The 17,794-nt window shown below is 47.3% G+C and overlaps 1 protein-coding gene across 1 annotated transcript in view; it reads left to right on the plus strand.

Moving 5' to 3' along the window:
- LOC147750562 (uncharacterized) overlaps positions 1-17,794 on the plus strand; it is a 245,567-nt gene that overhangs the window by 19,756 nt on the left and 208,017 nt on the right. The window contains exon 4 of the mRNA XM_086929621.1: positions 7,792-7,899. Coding sequence (XP_086785747.1) covers positions 7,792-7,899 — 108 coding nt within the window. The remainder of the gene's footprint in view (positions 1-7,791; positions 7,900-17,794) is intronic.

The raw sequence follows: 17,794 nt of genomic DNA on the forward strand, positions 1-17,794 counted from the left end.
TCTTCCGAATGCTGTCGTTGCAAGTTTTTTGTTGTTGGTGACAGTAAATGCTATATAAGACATGGATATAGAAACTGAAATATCACTGGCACATGGTCCCTGTTAATATGCTACTGTTGCATTTCTTAAACCGAAGGAGTGAAAGCACAGTTCTTGTGTAGCACATAATTATTATTATTATTATTATTAAATTTTATAAAGCGCGTAGTCACCCATGAGTATCCCAGCGCTAAGATCCATACATCTGAAGGTCAGTGGGGCAAGGGGGGGGGGAGTCAAATTAGGGAAAGAGGTGCGTTTTCAACCGCTTCCTGAATCGGAGATAGTCTGGTTCTGTTCTAAGGTTGCGGGGTAACGAGTTCCAAAGGCGGGCAGTGTGGACAGAGAAGCTCCTTCCACCCGTACGCGCCTTCTTAACTCTTGGAATGGTGATAAGATATTCCTGATCGGATCGTAAGGATCTTGGGGCTTTGTAGGGTCTGATAAATTTTCATAAAATAGGGGGGGCTTTGTCTTGTAGAAGTCTGTGAGCCAGGCATAGGGCCTTGAACTTCACTCGCTCTCTCACTGGGAGCCAGTGGAGGAGCTTCAGGGCTGGTTTGGCCGAAGCTCTAGCAGGGGTATTGGTGAGGATCCGGGCCGCGGAATTCTGGATCCTTTGTAATTTGTTCAAGGTTGCCTCAGGGGCGCCTAGGTAGATGGTGTTACTGTAATCCAACCTTGATAAAATAAGGCCTTGGATTAACAGTTTTTGGGAGGTAGGAGGAAGTAGAGGCAGAATCTTCCTGAACGACTTGAGGAGTCCAAAGCACGTCCCAGCAACTTTTTTGGCTTGTGTCTTGAAAGACAGATCTTTTTCGAGCCAAATACCCAGGCTTTTAATCTCGGACATCGGGTCAGGAGGTTCACCCAGACAGGGGGGCCAGATGTTCGGTGAAAGGGACAGCCCCTTCTCGCCAAGGAGGAGAATGTATGTCTTTGAACCGTTAAGTTTCAAAGATGAGCTGTTCATCCATCCTTGTATTTGCGTCAGACACTTGTATAAGTCCGCTGGTTCTTGACTTGGGTGAGATAAGGACACCACTAATTGAGTGTCATCAGCGTAGCTGACGATACTCACTCCGAACGGGTTGACAACCTCCTCCAATGGGGACATGTAGACATTGAATAATGTCGGGCTCAGGGAAGAACCCTGAGGCACGCCACATTGAAGGGGTGTTTCGGGGGAGCGGGTGTCATTCTCCCAGACCTGAAAGGAGCGTTGGCCCAGGAAGGAAGTAAGCCAGGTCAGCGCAGTTCCCTCCACCCCGATATTCCTAAGTTGGTGAATGAGGAGCTGATGGTTAACGGTGTCGAAGGCCGCACTGAGGTCCAGGAGGATCACTGCCACTGATCCTCCCGCGTCCAGAAGTGCTCTGGCCTCCTCCACCGCTGCGAGAAGGGCGATGTCAGTGCCCTGCCCTGGGCGGAATCCAGTCTGCGAGCTTTTAAGCAGATTGTTGATTTCCAAATATTGTGAGTTTTTTATTCACGAGCTTTTCAGCAATCTTACTGGTTCCGGGGAGAAGGGAGATTGGCCTGTAGTTGGCCAAGTCCGAGGGATCCAGGGAGGGTTTTTTCAATAGCGCCTTGACGACCGCCGCCTTCCAGCTGGAGGGAACAATTCCCTGTAGCAGTGAAGCGTTAATGAGATGGGTAAGGGGGGGGACGATGGTGGGTGCTACTTTCTTAAGGATGCGTAGCGGAACGGGGTCCCTAGGAGATCCGCTTTTGATGGTATCTAGCGTGCTTTCGACCTCTTCGACAGTCACTGGTCCCCAGGAAGTAAGACGAGGAGAAGTGGGAGTAGTGTAGATTTCTTTTTCCTTGCTCAAGTTAGTGGATGGGATGGAGGCAAGGATTTTCTGGATCTTCTCCTCCAAGAAGTTGGCCAGTTTAAGGCATTTTTCCTCATCTGCTTTGGGGTCTGGTGGAGTTCTAAGTACAGAGTCTGGGACCTTAAGAAGTTCTTTTAAAATAATAAAAGATTCCTTGCTGGAGCAAGAGGAGTTTTCTATCCTTTCTTGGAAGAATATACTTTTAGTCTCACGAAGAGCGGTCTTGTAATTTTTTAATGAGGTATGGTAGGCATCCTTCTTGACAGTTGACTTATCCTTCCTCCAGGAGCGCTCCGTTCTTTTACATTCCTTCCGTAGAAGAATGAGCTCCGGAATGTACCAAGGGGCAGGGCTCACTCTTTTGGTATGCTTGAGGGTAGTAGTTTTGGGGAGGAGTTTGTCCAATGAAGATGTAAGCCAAGAGTTAAACTGTTTATCAGCGTTGACTGGATCGGTGGTAAAGGCAGGGATAGAATTCATGAGAATGGTGGTCCATTCGCCTGGTACAAGTTTGTGCCAGCGCCGGTCAGTGACCCGGGTTTTAGGGTGTTGGGTGGGTGATATGAAGAAATACCAAGAGATGGGAATTAAGAAGTGGTCTGCCCAAGGAAGGGGAAGGGGGGGGGGGCGAGTGGTGATGTCTGTGATATTGGTAAGGACAGGATCCAGAAGGTGCCCCTTGTCGTGGGTAGGTCCTGTATTGACTAGCCGAATGTTAAATGACATAAGGTCAAGAAGGAGATCAGACGCTGTTAGATCTGTAGGGTCTGATAGGTGGAGATTGAGGTCGCCCACAAGGAGGAAATTGGGGGAGGAGGTAGCTATCTGTGACACAGTGTCAACAAGAGCACCAAGGAATTTCCCTGGTGTTCCCGGGGGGCGGTAGATCAGCAGCCCTGAGAGGGAGTGTGCCGGGGATATTTGAAAAGCGAAGTGGCAGCTTTCACAATCTTCAATGTTGGCATTACTGGTTCTACAGGCAAGGTGTTCTCTGTGGATTATCGCAAGGCCACCTCCTCTGCCCCGAGGTCTATGAAGAGTTTGAATGAGGTATCCTGGGGGTAGGGCGTTGACAATATCAGAATCTGACCAAACAGAGAGCCAGGTTTCTGTAAGAAACAGCACGTCCAAACCTTGGTCCTGTATCAGCAAGTTAGTTTCATGAGCATGCTTAGGGAGGGACCGACAATTAAGAAGGCCCATCTGTAGTCCAGGATTGCCAGTGGTCATAGCGTCTGGGTTACAGCGTTCACAGTTGATATATGGTTTACCTTCTACGAAGATGTAGCGACACTCCTGATTTTTTTCCGGGCGGAGAGCCCGGAGCATGTCACTCGTGTATACCAAACGGTCTTTTGGTGAAACGGGCAGAGTCCCTGGGCCTGGGTCCGGCTGGGCCCGGACGGGCCCAGACGGGCTTGCCTTAGGCGCGCCCGCTGCGCCCGTCCGCTGCGCGTCCGTGAAGTGCACATTTTTTGTAGGCGGAGGGGGCGTGGCCTCGAGCGAGTGGCCGTGGCCACAAGACCGGCTCACTCGCTGATGGTGGAAAAGAACTAGGCGATCCCGCTGCAGCGTTTAGCTCTGCTGCGCGGCGGTGGAAAGGTAGGCGTAATGCCCCAATCAGAGTTCAATCAAGGGAGGGAGGTGGGTTTTTAAAAACAATTCAAACACACAATTTGTTAAAATACAAAGCGCAACTTTATCGTCTAAGTGCTCCCGGCTGTGCCTCAGGATTACGATCTAACCGAAGCTCGCATTCAGCTTGGTTTATGTAGGCGGAGGGGGCGTGGCCTCGAGCGAGTGGGCGTGGCCACAAGACCGGCTCACTCGCTGATGGCGGAAAAGAACTAGGCGATCCCGCTGCAGCGTTTAGCTCTGCTGCGCGGCGGTGGAAAGGTAGGCGTAATGCCCCAATCAGAGTTCAATCAAGGGAGGGAGGTGGGTTTTTAAAAACAATTCAAACACACAATTTGTTAAAATACAAAGCGCAACTTTATCGTCTAAGTGCTCCCGGCTGTGCCTCAGGAGTACGATCTAACCGAAGCTCGCATTCAGCTCGGTTTATGTAGGCGGAGGGGGCGTGGCCTCGAGCGAGTGGGCGTGGCCACAATACCGGCTCACTCGCTGATGGCGGAAAAGAACTAGGCGATCCTGCTGCAGCGTTTAGCTCTGCTGCGCGGCGGTGGAAAGGTAGGCGTAATGCCCCAATCAGAGTTCAATCAAGGGAGGGAGGTGGGTTTTTAAAAACAATTCAAACACACAATTTGTTAAAATACAAAGCGCAACTTTATCGTCTAAGTGCTCCTGGCTGTGCCTCAGGAGTACGATCTGGTGGTAGCCTGTCCTAAAGCACTACCAGTGATGATAAAGACCAGAAGTGAGGCAGGGAGATTTGTTTTGTTACTTAGGATCACACGGTTTGTTTTTGAACTATAACTCTAGTCTTTTAAAATTAGTCCAAACCATTCCTCTTGCCTTCTCAATATGGCATTTTTTTGTAGCAAGCATTGGCTTGCAGTGCATGTCTAGCCCTTTTACTGTAAGTGTGTACTTGTGCGGCAAGGTCACTTCAGTTCCTTGAAGCTTGATGTATCCAGAATTGTGTGAACTGCACCAATAATAAACACAAAAACTGAAAATTGCATTGCCAGAAGGATACAGAACAAAGTTAATGAAATTACTTCCAGCCAAATTTTGTTTTAACGCGCAAATATTTAATAATTCCTGAGGCGTTATACAACCATCTATTTTCCAAGTCGAAAAAGATAGGCTGGCTGTTTTACTGTACTCATCAATCCCTCTTTATGGCTCTTGTGCAAGAGATATTGCGTGAGCCTGTTTATTTAATTAAAATTCTCTGCGATTCTTACAGAGGTCAGACTTCTTCAATGCAGATCAAAGACACCGCCTTCTAAACACCGCAATTAGTAATGCGCATTATTCCATGCTCTTTTTGTGGATGTTACGCATGCTTCATGGTTGACAGCAACGCGCCTAACACTGACTTGTAATACAAGATGCAAATATGGAAACGCACAAATGAAATGGAGGATGTAGTGCAAATACATAATAAGGCGTTTGAAGAAGTACCCAATGAATAAAACATCTAAACAAGTCTTAGCTTTCGAGAATGTGAATGTAGGGTATAATTTAAAAATTAAACTGGTCACATTGTAAAATACTACCTTGGTGGGCTGTGTTACTTCCACCACCCAGTCCACTGAGATAATAAGATTTCCTTTATGTTTCTTTAGCTCACCTTTGGTAGATAGTTCACAATGGCTTTGCACTCCTTAGAGAAAATGTGGACGGTGAAACATTTGACAACTATACAGTTAAGAAAGATGGAAAATGGCCAACCAAGAATAGTAAAAATCAAATATTTCAAAACCAAATAATTTAAAAAGAAGAGGCTGAAGGATTAAAAAGTTATAGCTAAACCACATTACTAAATGAAAAAGAATGCAACATCGAAAATAAAGGCACACAAACAAAGACGTAAAATTTAAATTTCGTTTAGCTTACACACTGGGAGACTTTTTGTCCGCCTTCTTCAACCATTGGTCTTTTCAAGTGTCATTCACATTTAGCTACCACTCACCAAAGCCTTTAGGATGGGATAGAGGGTCATCCCACTTCACCCATTGGTTTTCTTCACTGTGAGTGACAGCATTTTTATCTTGCACATGTGCACATGACCCTAGAAAGTAACCCACTTTAATGCAAGGGCTGATAGGACAATCGCTGCTTTCATTTTATGTTCTTTTTCAATTTAATTTTGGGTTATTTGTTTTACTTAAGGTCTGATTACAACATCGGTGCTCCATCCACTGGACCACCCATAACGCAGTTGGGAGACCACAGCAATGCCCATGGTGTTCAGACCGCAGTATTCCGAGTGGAGTAGTCGGCGGTCCCACCATGGCAGCATGGCTCTGCCATTGAAACGTCCACAGCAGATGCCAGTGCAGCGCCTTCTGCACACCTGTGTACTATGTGCCATGCACCATGTCATGCATGGCGCACAGTGCACAGAGAGGGGGGGCACAACATGTGCCCCCATGCACTACTTCCCAGGGAGAACTTGCCCCGGGGTCCTGTTTGGGGCCCCTTCCTTCCCTTTCCGCCATCCTTTTCATGGTGGGGTTCCTAACATGATACGTTTTTGGAAAGGGAAGTCGAAATCCCAATGGCAGTGCCTGCTCTGGCACCACTTCCATTCACAGTAGCCTTCGTCTCTGCGTCACCATCGGGATACAAGTTCCTGGTAGTGCCAGCGGTGTTGTTGTGGGCTGGTGGTGGTTCAACCACCAAACTTGTAATCGGACAGTCAGACCACCACCATGGGTTCGGCAGTCCTGGGATAAGTAAGCCTGGGCGGAGTTCATAATAAGTAAGCCTGGGCGGAGTTCGCGGCGTTCTGCTACACGTAACTCCGTGCAGTACAAAAAAACTCTGCCACGCTACTCGGAGCTCCGCAAGAGGCGGAGTACATTTGATAAATGCTGTTCATGATGATTCTCACTGCCAGGTGCTTGTCTGCACTGCAATAATCGTAAACAGCACCATACACACCACAAGTGGGTGCTGCTTCCTTTTTACCGCTTGAGTAGATTTTTACTCGAGCGGCAGCTTTCTGAACGTGAACGGACAGTTTCTCAATGCGAGTGGTTGGGAGCATACGTGACCACTCGCGGGAGGTGGATTTTTCTCACTTGTGCTCGCCAACTTGGCGTTGACAAACGCGAGCGAGGGAAAAACCAGAGATTTTTGGAACTCAGCGAGCTCCGCGCAACACAGATTGCGGAAATCTCCACAAACTTGCGAGCAGAGTGGAATTCACTGCCCAGACTTAATAATAAGGCCTTTCCTTTTGTGCAAACATATGCACACCACCTTTAGTGGCATTTCTACTTTTTATTGCACAATAGCGAAATACATTTTGAAGGGCACTGCAGCCCCTTCATCATGTAGTCTGGAGCTTGAGAGAAAAAAGCCACTGGTGTAATCTAATTTGAACAGTACCCACCAGATTACTGAATGAATTTAGTTCAGATCAACTACGGAGTCGCAAATGGTTCAATATTGTCACCTCCTTATTTGATGTAATAGATGATCATGCTGAACCTTATGCCACTCGGCTGAAATAAAAACTCTTCATCCATCTAGATGAACTGGAGCCAAGATAAATTTAAGGAGGCCCAAATTAATTCCCTAACGGCGCATTTGTATTCCGCTTGAAATCTTCATAGAAAGCAGGATCTTATGACTGTTAGTGTCAAATGCTACTCAAAGAGCTGAGAAGATCAGTACTCAGCACCACCCCTATTCAGCAATTTTCTCAGGAAACCACAACATTGTCTAAAAGAGGTTTGTTACTTCGTAGCTGTCAGAAACATGACTTAAGCTGCCTATAATTGTATTGTTCTATATAAAGTATTGAATCTGACAGACTGCAACCTCTCCAGTTGCTTGAAAGGAAACAGTAGAAATACAATTGGTCTGTAACTTGTTGGATTGCTTGAATCCCGCAGTTTTTCACAATGGCGCAATCACTGCTTTATTTAAAGCTCTATAAACTATTTGTTCATCACAGAGGCAGTGATGATCGTACACAGACATTCTTGAATTCTACAGTTTCTACAGATTTTAAATAGATCCTGTGCTTGAGTTGGCAACACTACTAACAAGCATTGGCATAGCTAATAGGTCTCGCCTTTGGGACCTTATAAGTATTTAGTTATGCAGCACAATATCCTTACTGCAACAACATTAACTGTTGCATGGCTAAACACTTATAAGGTCCCGAAGGCGAGACCTAATGGCTTTGCCAATGCTTGTTTGTAAATGGCGTGAAAAGATTATTTTTGTGGGAAAAACCAACCATAGCTTTTGTGTTATTTATGCTGAACAGGTATCCTGACCGATGAGTCTACTGTGTTATTCTTGGAAACCAAAATAGAAAACCCACATCAAGATCCTTGCAGCACAAAAAGTGAAAATGTTGATAATACCAAATCAGGTAATGAATTACTGATGGTAAATGAGTGAATGAATGAATGAATATAATCTGAAAATCATGCACTGTATTAGCATAGAGAAGATTAGTGTATGGCCATACATGCGTCACAGGGTTAAGCAGCCTAGGGTAGATTTACTACGTTTTTATTCAAGCAGGTATTGTGTGCAGTTTTCATCGTTGTTAGTTCGGTGCCAGAAGAACTCTAGGTCAGTATGAAACACAGAATGCTCGTGACACTAAAGCATGAAAAGATTTACCTTGTGGCAAAAACCAAGCTGACTGATAAGGCAAATGGTTGGCCCTCCACAGACAGCAAGCAAACACAAATAATGCTGCAATAACCATCACCATTCACTGAGAAAGTCATATGAAGAGTGCTGCAACAGCCTCGCATAAAGGAGCACTTTAAGCGATGAAAATCATAGGATACCTATACCAAGGTTAAAGAAGGTATAACTGCACAGAGAGAGAGATGGGAAGAGTTGCTGAACAGTGTATAGGGTGAAACATCTGGGAGGCTTGCATGGCCAGTAAGATCAGGAAACAATATTGTGCAGTCCTGCCCCATAAACATACAGGGACATCATGGTGAACACAAAATGGGCATCCCTGTACAAATGTTGAAGTATGAAAGGAAAATGTACTGATGACTAATCAGAAGAAGAGAAACTGAGGAATTAAGCTCCCATCTAATTGCATAAAGTAGCAATCATCCAGGAATTGATGTGATGACTTAAGTGGAAGACATGAAGCAAGCTCCAATTGAACTCAGAAAGTATCAAAATGAATATCAAGTCGTTTTAGTCTAGGAAGACCCAGGATAGACGCCATCAGGGTTCCTGGGATTGAGGAAGTGGGTCAGGAAAAAGCAAGATTTAAGCTAAGGACTGAATTCCAAGAGACAATAAGAAACTACCTGTGTCCCGTGACTCCCCCTCCAATAAGCTGCCAAGTCAGAGGAACTTGAAAGTGAATTCAAGAGGGAAAGGTAACACCTCCAAAGATAAACCCTTGAGGGAATCCATTCAGAAACTTACACAAAGATAGAAGCATTGTTGGAAGGAGGAAATCTAAACCTGTTGTCCCTGAAGTATAGAGCCAGCAAAAAAACAGAGAGTGACCTGCGATCCCAGAGACTCAAGTTAGGTTTCATGCTGAATGAGGATAGCTTGGACTGTGAGATTCAAGACCAGAAGCCACCTAAAGGAGGGGAAAGCTGACTTTTGATATAGGAATATGTGAAATAGGAAACTCAACATAAGAAGAATAACCCTGGCGTGGCGAAGCGGTTCAACACGGAGGACGCGCTGTAAGAGAGCTCTTATAGCCCCTTAGTAATCTGCTTGTTAATCCTGCTGTGTCAGCCTATAACACGATATCCCCCCATATGTAGATATTCCTTATACCTGGTGGCTCCTCATGAGCTGTGTGTGACCCGTTCATCAAGCTGCTGCAGAGTTCCGGAGCTGGGAAGCGATTAAGGCCTGGTGATCCTTGGCCTTGAGTGAGGGGTGGCGCCGAAGAACTGCGACGGACTGTGGCAGTGTGAGCCTGGTACGCCGAGAAAACTGCTGTGCCACCTTGTTACTTGCGGGAGGTGAGGCGCCAGCGGCCGTGGGGCAGCGTTCGCTAGGAGAGGCCGAGCTGAGATGCGGCAGCTTTATCGGGGCGCGTCGTGCCTGCTCCTGATCTGCGTGGCCCAGCGCTGTAGGGGAAAAGACCTTTCCTCTGACCTGCTGACTCCGCTGCTTCACTTGTGCTGCCAGCGGCCTCTGCGGAGTCGTGCTTGTTGCTGCGGTGGTGCCCGCTGTTGACCTGACCTGAGCCTTGGAGTGCCTCATCATTTGGGATTAATGTCCTGGGGTTTACTGGTGGATACCCCACTCCTGGGTGGCCATCCGCGTCCCTGGGAGCTCTGAGGCAGGGAGACTCGCACTGGCCTGGCTGCGATAGGGGGCTGGGGACACCGGCAAGTGCCTTTCCCTCCACGAGGCTGATCTAGTGATTTTACTGCTGCGGTTGAGCAAGCTCCCCCCCCTCCTGCTTCCGCATTTGTTGTGAGTCCTGGATTTGGAGTCGGCTGATGTCCCCGAGTGGAGTTGAACTGGTCCTACCATATATATCTTCCTCCATATTCGACATGCCCTCCATGATGGTCTCTAGGCCGTATCTCTGCACCATGACCAAAGACAAACTTACCGATGCAACGGCATGACAGAGCACAATAGATAAATATGCAGGTTCTGCAGTCTCCGCTCCAGTTGCAGGCAGCCCACAGCCACCCATGCCAGACAATGCTGCCATATTAGCAACCAGAACACAGTCCACAGACATGGTGGAGGCCAAAATAGGCACAGTCTGCTCTGATGTCATGCTCCTCAGGCAAGATCTTTGTAATGCAGTACAGCTCATAACTGAGGCTGAATCCAGGATATCGACAGGGGAAGATTGGGTGACGATGCTTCAGAAGAAAGGTTCCGCCCCGGAGTCTGTCATAAAGGGCCTGGCACACGTGCGGAGCATGTGGAGGGGTGCACATGCAGAATAAATAACCTCCATTTTCTTGGGTTCCCCAAGGGCTGCGAGGGCAGCGACATGGCGGGCTTTCTTGTTAAATGGCTGGTGGACTGGCTCCCCTCTGGACTTGTGTCCCCTTGCTTTGTCGTTGAGCGTGCGCATCGAGCCCTGTTACACCCGGTGCTCTTCCCAGGCATATTATCGCTAGATTTTTAAACTTTAAGGACAGAGATGTCATCCTGCAACAGGCTAGACTTAAAGAATCCCTCAACTGTTCCTCACACCCTATCATGATAATCACGGACTATACAAGGCTAGTCCAACAGAGCCGACAATCCTTTATGGAGGCTAAAGCTAGACTGCGGAACCTCAAAATCCAGTATTCTCAGCTGTTCCCGGCCAGGCTGCGAGTATCTTAAAAATCGCAGACACATTTCTTTGACTTACCTGAAGAGGTGTTTACCTGGACAGACAAGAATATCAGGCTCAAGCCACATACTCCACCTAGAACTGATTCAGATTCTTCATTAGGGGGGCTGGGCGTCCCCTCAGGTCCCGGGAAAACAGCGCCGCTGATCACGATTCGAGAAACGCTCCAAAACTCGCAGCAAATCCCACATCCGATCCACAGAAGACACCACATGAAAGACGCTTAACCGACTTAATTCTCGCTACGAATAATTTGTCTACACCGTCGACGGTATAATATTATGGGCTACTTTTCTTAACTCGGGAGATATCTTTATGTCTTATGGAAGCCACATAGGGATCCATTGGCTGTGGATCGTTCCCGACCCCCGTTGGGGTAGGGACACCTCTCATGCCGCGACAGAGTTTAATGTTCAAGAGGTATTGGCGTGGGAGCGAGTGGGGTAGGAGTTTGGAAAAGTTATTGTTTTTGTTCCTAAGTGTCATGCCTATACAAAATCTAGATGCTATGCCAATGTCTATGCCTATCACATATTGTCCCCTGCCCACATGCATCACTGTCTGTCATGTCCCTAGATATGTCTGGATTATATGAAAGACGCCTCCTTGTTATCAGTTGGAATGTCCGTGGATGGCTGGATAAGGTTAAGAGGGTGGGCTGTCCTTCGCCAAGCTAAACGCTATGAGTCGGACATCCTATTGCTGCAAGAAACACATTTACTGGGAAATAATCTCATGCCTGACACGATTTGGCTATGTACAGGCTTTCAACTCACTAGAGGCTCACGGGGTAGCGATACTGATCCACCGCAGAATCCCCTTCCGTCATGATGAAACTTGGACAGATCCCCAGGGCAGGTATATCATTGTCACAGGCACACTTTATGGCCAGCTGCTCGTTCTGGGCAGTGTGTATGTCCCTCTGCCTCTTACATAGATCCTAACGGAACGCCTGATGAGGCTCTGGGTGGAAATGACCCCAGGACTGACCTTACTTGGGGGCGATTGGAATGATACTCTATGCCCCTGTCTGTATAGGTGACGCTGCGTGGGCAGACCTGCGGAGACATGCGAGTCGAGGCTGCAATTCCTGGTGCAGGGGCTAGATTGGGTTGATACTTGGCGACGAATGCACCCTACTGACCTAGGCTACACATATTTTTCTAGCACACACGGGTCCATCACCCACATCGATTCCGTTTTCATATCAGCTACACAGTACGTAGACTGGAGATATTGCTAAGGGGCCTCTCTGATCACTCCCCTCTGCAGCTTGATCTGCGACTTGACTCTAAACGCCCCCCCCCCCCCGTCCGCTGGCGTCTGTCTCCATGGCACCTACAGGATGAACGATATAGGATCCATATTCACAATGCCATCACAGAATATCTCTCTCACAACACTGGGACGGTCGAGTCACCTACAACCTTATGGGAGGCAATGAAGCCAACACTCTGGGGGTGGATATTGCATACTGCACGGTGCAGCGTAGAAACACTGTGAAAAACTGATACAGCAGGAAGCCCAGCTCCTGAAGACGGAGCACAGGTGTAGGGGAAATGATGGACACACCGCACGTAGACAACTGCTCCATACTTAGCAGATATATGCTAGTGAGCTTATGGACGAGGCTCGGGTGGCATTGCTAGCTACCTGTTGCAAGATATATCAGTGGGGCGATAAATCTAGTGCACTATTGCACTAGTGCACTATTGCATTGCCTCTGTCAGATGGCTCTCTGCCCCCTCACCCTTCCGAGTATCTGTGACCCAGCTGGGGAGGTCCTCCTAGATCCCTTATAAATTGCAGCAAGCTTTTCCTTATACCTTAGGTTTAACAAAGTCAACATGTTTCTGCTCCATACTGCCCAGCCGGGTCTACGGAGCATTCGTCAGGACAAACATCACACACACAAGCTGAGGCTTCAACAGATGAGATAAGATCCAGGGGCAGAGACAGCACAAGACGCGGAACCTCCCCATGTGCTGCTCGGGACCAGTGAGTCCCATTGCCACCTGTTGAAGCCTCAGCTTTTCCGATTTGAGAAATCCTGTACAAGCATAAAACTTAAAAACAAATATGTTTTTTTGAATTACTACACAAGTTGTGTAAGTAAAATTTTTGTTGTGTGTGATGTTTGTCCTGACGAATGCTCCGTAGACCCGGCTGGGCAGTATGGAGCAGAAACATGTTGACTTTGTTAAACCTAAGGTATAAGGAGATCCAATAACTTGACCTCAAGCGATACCGACAATATTTTAATAACGTATAACCTCACCTTTTCTATTAAATTCTATCACCGGTGAAGTTATTGTTTTTTATCTTTTTTCTGGGGTGCCTCTCTATTTTTTATCTCTGGACACTACTACCATAACCAGAGGTTGCCTCTGGATGAGGCTGGCATATAGCACGTTCTTGGAACATCCAATGATAATGCCGTAACGCCAGTGTGGGGGCAGATGAAAGATATATACCGCACGATATACACTGCGTTTATGAGGGTGTTCCATCTTAACCGAAGGTAAAGTAGTTACAAGTGTCCATTCTCCTTTTTGATGATTGTTAGATAGAGACTGGGGAAATGAATGGATTTGTTATCCTCCTCCCTACCTGTTGATTATTTACTATCCGAGATGCGCCTGGGTAAGGCGCCCGGCCCAAACGGCTGTTCGTGTGAATTCCATAAGAAATATCAATCCATACTCCCGACCCCTTACTTAATGCCGCCTTAGAAGAACAAGCCTCCCAACGGACTGGCGCCATGCAGAAATAGTGGTGTTCCTAAAACCGGGCCGACCCAGAGCACCATGCCTCATACCGTCCTATATCACTCCTTAACATCGAGGCTAAGCTCCTCACCAAGATCATAGCCAATCGTATAGTATCATAGATCTCAGACCTAGTCCATCCAGACCAAGTTGGCTTTATGCCGCCGTGTGCATAATGCCATTGCATGGGTGGACCGCCCGGGTGAACCAACTGCACTCTTGCTGGCAGATATCAATAGGGCGTTCGATTCCCTCAGCTGGACATACCTCTTTGCACTCTTGAGTCACCTAAACTTTAGCTCCGTGTCTTTAAATATATTCAACTTTTCTATACTAATATTACTGGCTCCGTCCGTGTCGCGGACACTATCTCACAAACCTTTCCTATATGGCGGGGTACCCGTCATGGCTGTCCCCTCTCTCCATACATCTTTGCGCTCGCCATGGAACGTCTTGCAGCCTGGGTGTGGATAGACTCGCAGGTCCATGGGTTTGAATGGTCCAGGTAGACCTCTGATCGCATAGCACCATATTCGGACTTTGTGTTATTTTTCCTTACTTGACCAGACCGGTCAGGACCCAGACTGCTCAGGATCATGCTGATTTTTTGTGACCCTCTGGGCTCTATATGAACCCCGTAGGTCTTACCTATGGCACATGTGTGACGCAGGCCCCTAGGGCCTGTGATCCGGCGATTTGATGGTTGTGCGAGATGGGTTTAAATATTTGGGAGTTTTTCTGGCAACATCACAATCCCTGTCCTGGGAAAGAAATCTGGCCCCACTATGGACACAAATCAAGGAAGAGACCCCTTCTTGGTCACACCTACCGCTTTCCTTATTTGGTAGATACGCCATCTTTTTTATTTAAAACAATTTTTATTGTCAACAACAAAGTATCAAATGCAAAAAAAAACAGTTGATGGACAGAATGCAGAACAATGTCATACATTCACCCCAGTACACAGATCTGGGCCTAAATCCATCGTTTTTTTGCACTCCACACCACCCCAGTTCAGACATGGCCATATGCAAATCCGCCTTGACCCTGTGCCTCATGGAACAGTCCAGCCCGAATTGACAAGCCATGTCTTCCCTTGACCGGAATCAAGCATCCTAGGACCGGGTTCTGGCTATCAGCCGTCTTCAGCCAGGATAGCTTGACTCCAGTTGTGTGGAGAGCACGGGACTCACGTCTTAGCATAGCCGTCCCACTTGAGGTGACAAATTCAAAAACAACAGTTGATGGACAGAATGCAGAACAATGTCATACATTCATCCCAGTACAGAGATCTGGGCCTAAATCCATCGTTTTTAACAGCAAAGTATCGGCATACATCATGAGTCAGTACATTGATTACGACTCTGCCCCCCCCCCCATAGTGTGTCCAAAACTCTATATCCATACTCTTCCAAGCACAATCTCAAGCACTGCAATACCTCTGGTCGCTGGTCAGCCTTCCTCGGAGAACATTACTAAGGGTGGACACATGAACAAACACAGCAGATAATGTAGGTTTATGCATGGTATATTTCCCTACTCGGGGAGGGGAGAGGCTACAACCTCAGACGTTAACTAGTCCAACATTTCTTGTCGTTTGTGTCGCAACTCTATCGTAGGGGAGATACAAATATCGCCTCGGTATCTGTTCCACTTCCCCCACTTGTGGTCCCACTTCCCAGGGCAGCCCTGTCCTTTGAATACTGTTTTTTCTGTGATCATGGCGCATCCATATCCTTTGCCCAATCTCTAACCAACGGGACCCCATCCTCCCCCCATTTCTGTGCGATGTTGCGCTTTGCGATTCTGAAGCCCATCGACCGCCCAAGCCTGTTCAGCCTGGAAGAGGTCAGTCGCCATCCAAATGTTTAGGAGGCAGAGCTGCAGGGACATCTGCAGAGGCTTATCACAGGTTCTCACAATTTGACGGGTGACTGCTTCCCAATACTGCTGTAAGTGTGGGCATTCCCATAGGATATGGAAAAAAGTACCTACTAGGTTGCAGTGTCGTAGACAGAGCATGTCAGGACGCCTACACAGTCGGAATAGGGGTTTGGCATCGAAGTAGACTCTTGGAGAATCTTCAACTGGATTAACCTTAACCGCATGGTAATGGCTACTTCCCTGGGGGAGGCCAAAGCGTCACGCCAATCCTCGTCTTCTATAATACCCAGATCTGTTTCCCAGCACCCTTTCAGTTTCTGCATTGGATCAGGACGGTTATTGACAAGCTTTTTGTACGTGAGCGAGATTGCCTTGCGGTCCATGGGGTCTAATAGCAACCTGTCCTCCAGGGGGGATGAGTCAGGAAGAGGGGTCCCCTTAGGTAAGGCTGTCAAAATAGCATGTCTAATCTGTAGGTACCTAAAGGCCTCCGATGGTGCAAGTTGGAATTTTGTCTGGAGGTCACTGAATGAGGCCATCTTCCCCTTCACCCACATGTCTCCCACTGTGGAAATCCCTTTTGTGTCCAGTTCATTGAACACAGGGCATTGGCTGAGTCGACCCAACTTTTCAGGCTCCCATAATGGTGTCGCCTTGGTCAGGCGGTTATACCACCCCAGCTGTCTCGTGACTTTGTGCCAGGTCTCCACCGTATGGGCAGTGGGGCCAGTTAACTGCAATTTGCGGGGATTTGTGTACAGTGCCCTATTGTAGCCACTGGTTCCCATAAGCCAACAGACCCTGCGGAAGTAGGGATCATCATATTGGCCGAACACCCAGCTGTTGATAGCACTCAACTGGGAGGCCTGATATTAGAGTCGTAGGTTTGGTAACCCTATGCCCCCATCATACCATCCCACCGTGATCGTGGATATAGCAATGCGTGGAGCTCAGTCTTCCCATAAAAGGCCCTGCACAATGCCATCGATTTGGGCAAAGTAGGAATCTGGAATAGGTGTGGGGGCGTTTTGTAGTGCATACAAAAAGTGTGGAAGCGCTAACATTTTAAACAGCGATGCACGTCCCAGGAAGGTGAGGGGGAGAGACCCACAGTGGAGGGCATCAGACTTAAGGCATTGAAGAGGCCCAATCAGGTTTTATTCATAGACTAGATCAGCATCCGGGGTGACAAAAATGCCAAGGTAGTGGAAGCCGCGGGCTGCGACCGGTATCTCCTAGCCCCTTGGACTGGTGGGAGGAACACCTGTAGGGAAGTTGGTTTCTGTTGCAGTAACCCCCCACTTTTTGCCTGATAACTGATGCACGTTTCCTTGGTGTGCCCTGGGTCCCTGCCAATCAGGTACCTAGGGCCTGTGTTCCTTCCCTAAAAACTGTACTAAAGCCTATACCCAAGTGGCATCTCTGGCCACAGCTAGGCCCCTGGTAAATGGTACCCTAGGTACCCAGGGCACTGTGACCAGAGAAGATCCCTAAGGGCTGCAGCACTTATTGTGCCACCCTTAGGGGCCCTGTACTCTGACACACACACACTGCCTTTTCAGGCTGAGTGTCTGGGCGCAGAACTAGACAGAGAGTAGACATGGCACACATCCCTGTGTTTATTTTGTGATGAGAGGAGCACTCAATGTTTTACCTATTTATCTCTTGTTTTTTTCTATTTATTCAGTTTAAACATAAAGCGTGCAGCTGAGGTAGCACGTCTGCCCTAAAACGTGCCTAACATTCGAACAGCCTTATCTTAAGTGTATGGAACACTTAACCTTAGCGCACTGTTGCTGTATAGCGGAACCTGCTAAAAAATATAAACACTCTTAAGTCCGTATTCAAATGAATTTTAGTATTTTTACAAATAAATGTTTTCAATGCAATTTACATATAATCACAACACAATTCTGTTATTTGTTCAACACAAAAAATGTTTTCATCATAACATTTCAAAACTTAAATATCAGTTTTTTAAAAGTTTTAACTTTTCTTCTGTATATGCCCAATGCATTTCGAGCTCTATGCAGCTCTTCGTCGGGGGCCTGTAAAAATGGAATATGAAATACAATCACTCAAAATCTTCTAACACATATAGATTCAATACAATGAAGCACTCAAATGGTTTTAGAGAAAACGGTAACATTACTGCAAAATGAAACCATCACCAACACCTTAGTGCATGTGGGAGTACAAAACCGAAAAAAACTTACTACAGTCGCGCTCCTCAAGAGCTTAATCCTTCTGAAAAAACAAAACACACACGCAAGCCAATCTACCTGGCCTTATTTATG

The sequence above is a fragment of the Lissotriton vulgaris genome, chromosome 1_1 (genome assembly GCF_964263255.1).
Source record: "Lissotriton vulgaris chromosome 1_1, aLisVul1.2, whole genome shotgun sequence".
Classification (NCBI taxonomy): Eukaryota; Metazoa; Chordata; class Amphibia; order Caudata; family Salamandridae; genus Lissotriton; species Lissotriton vulgaris.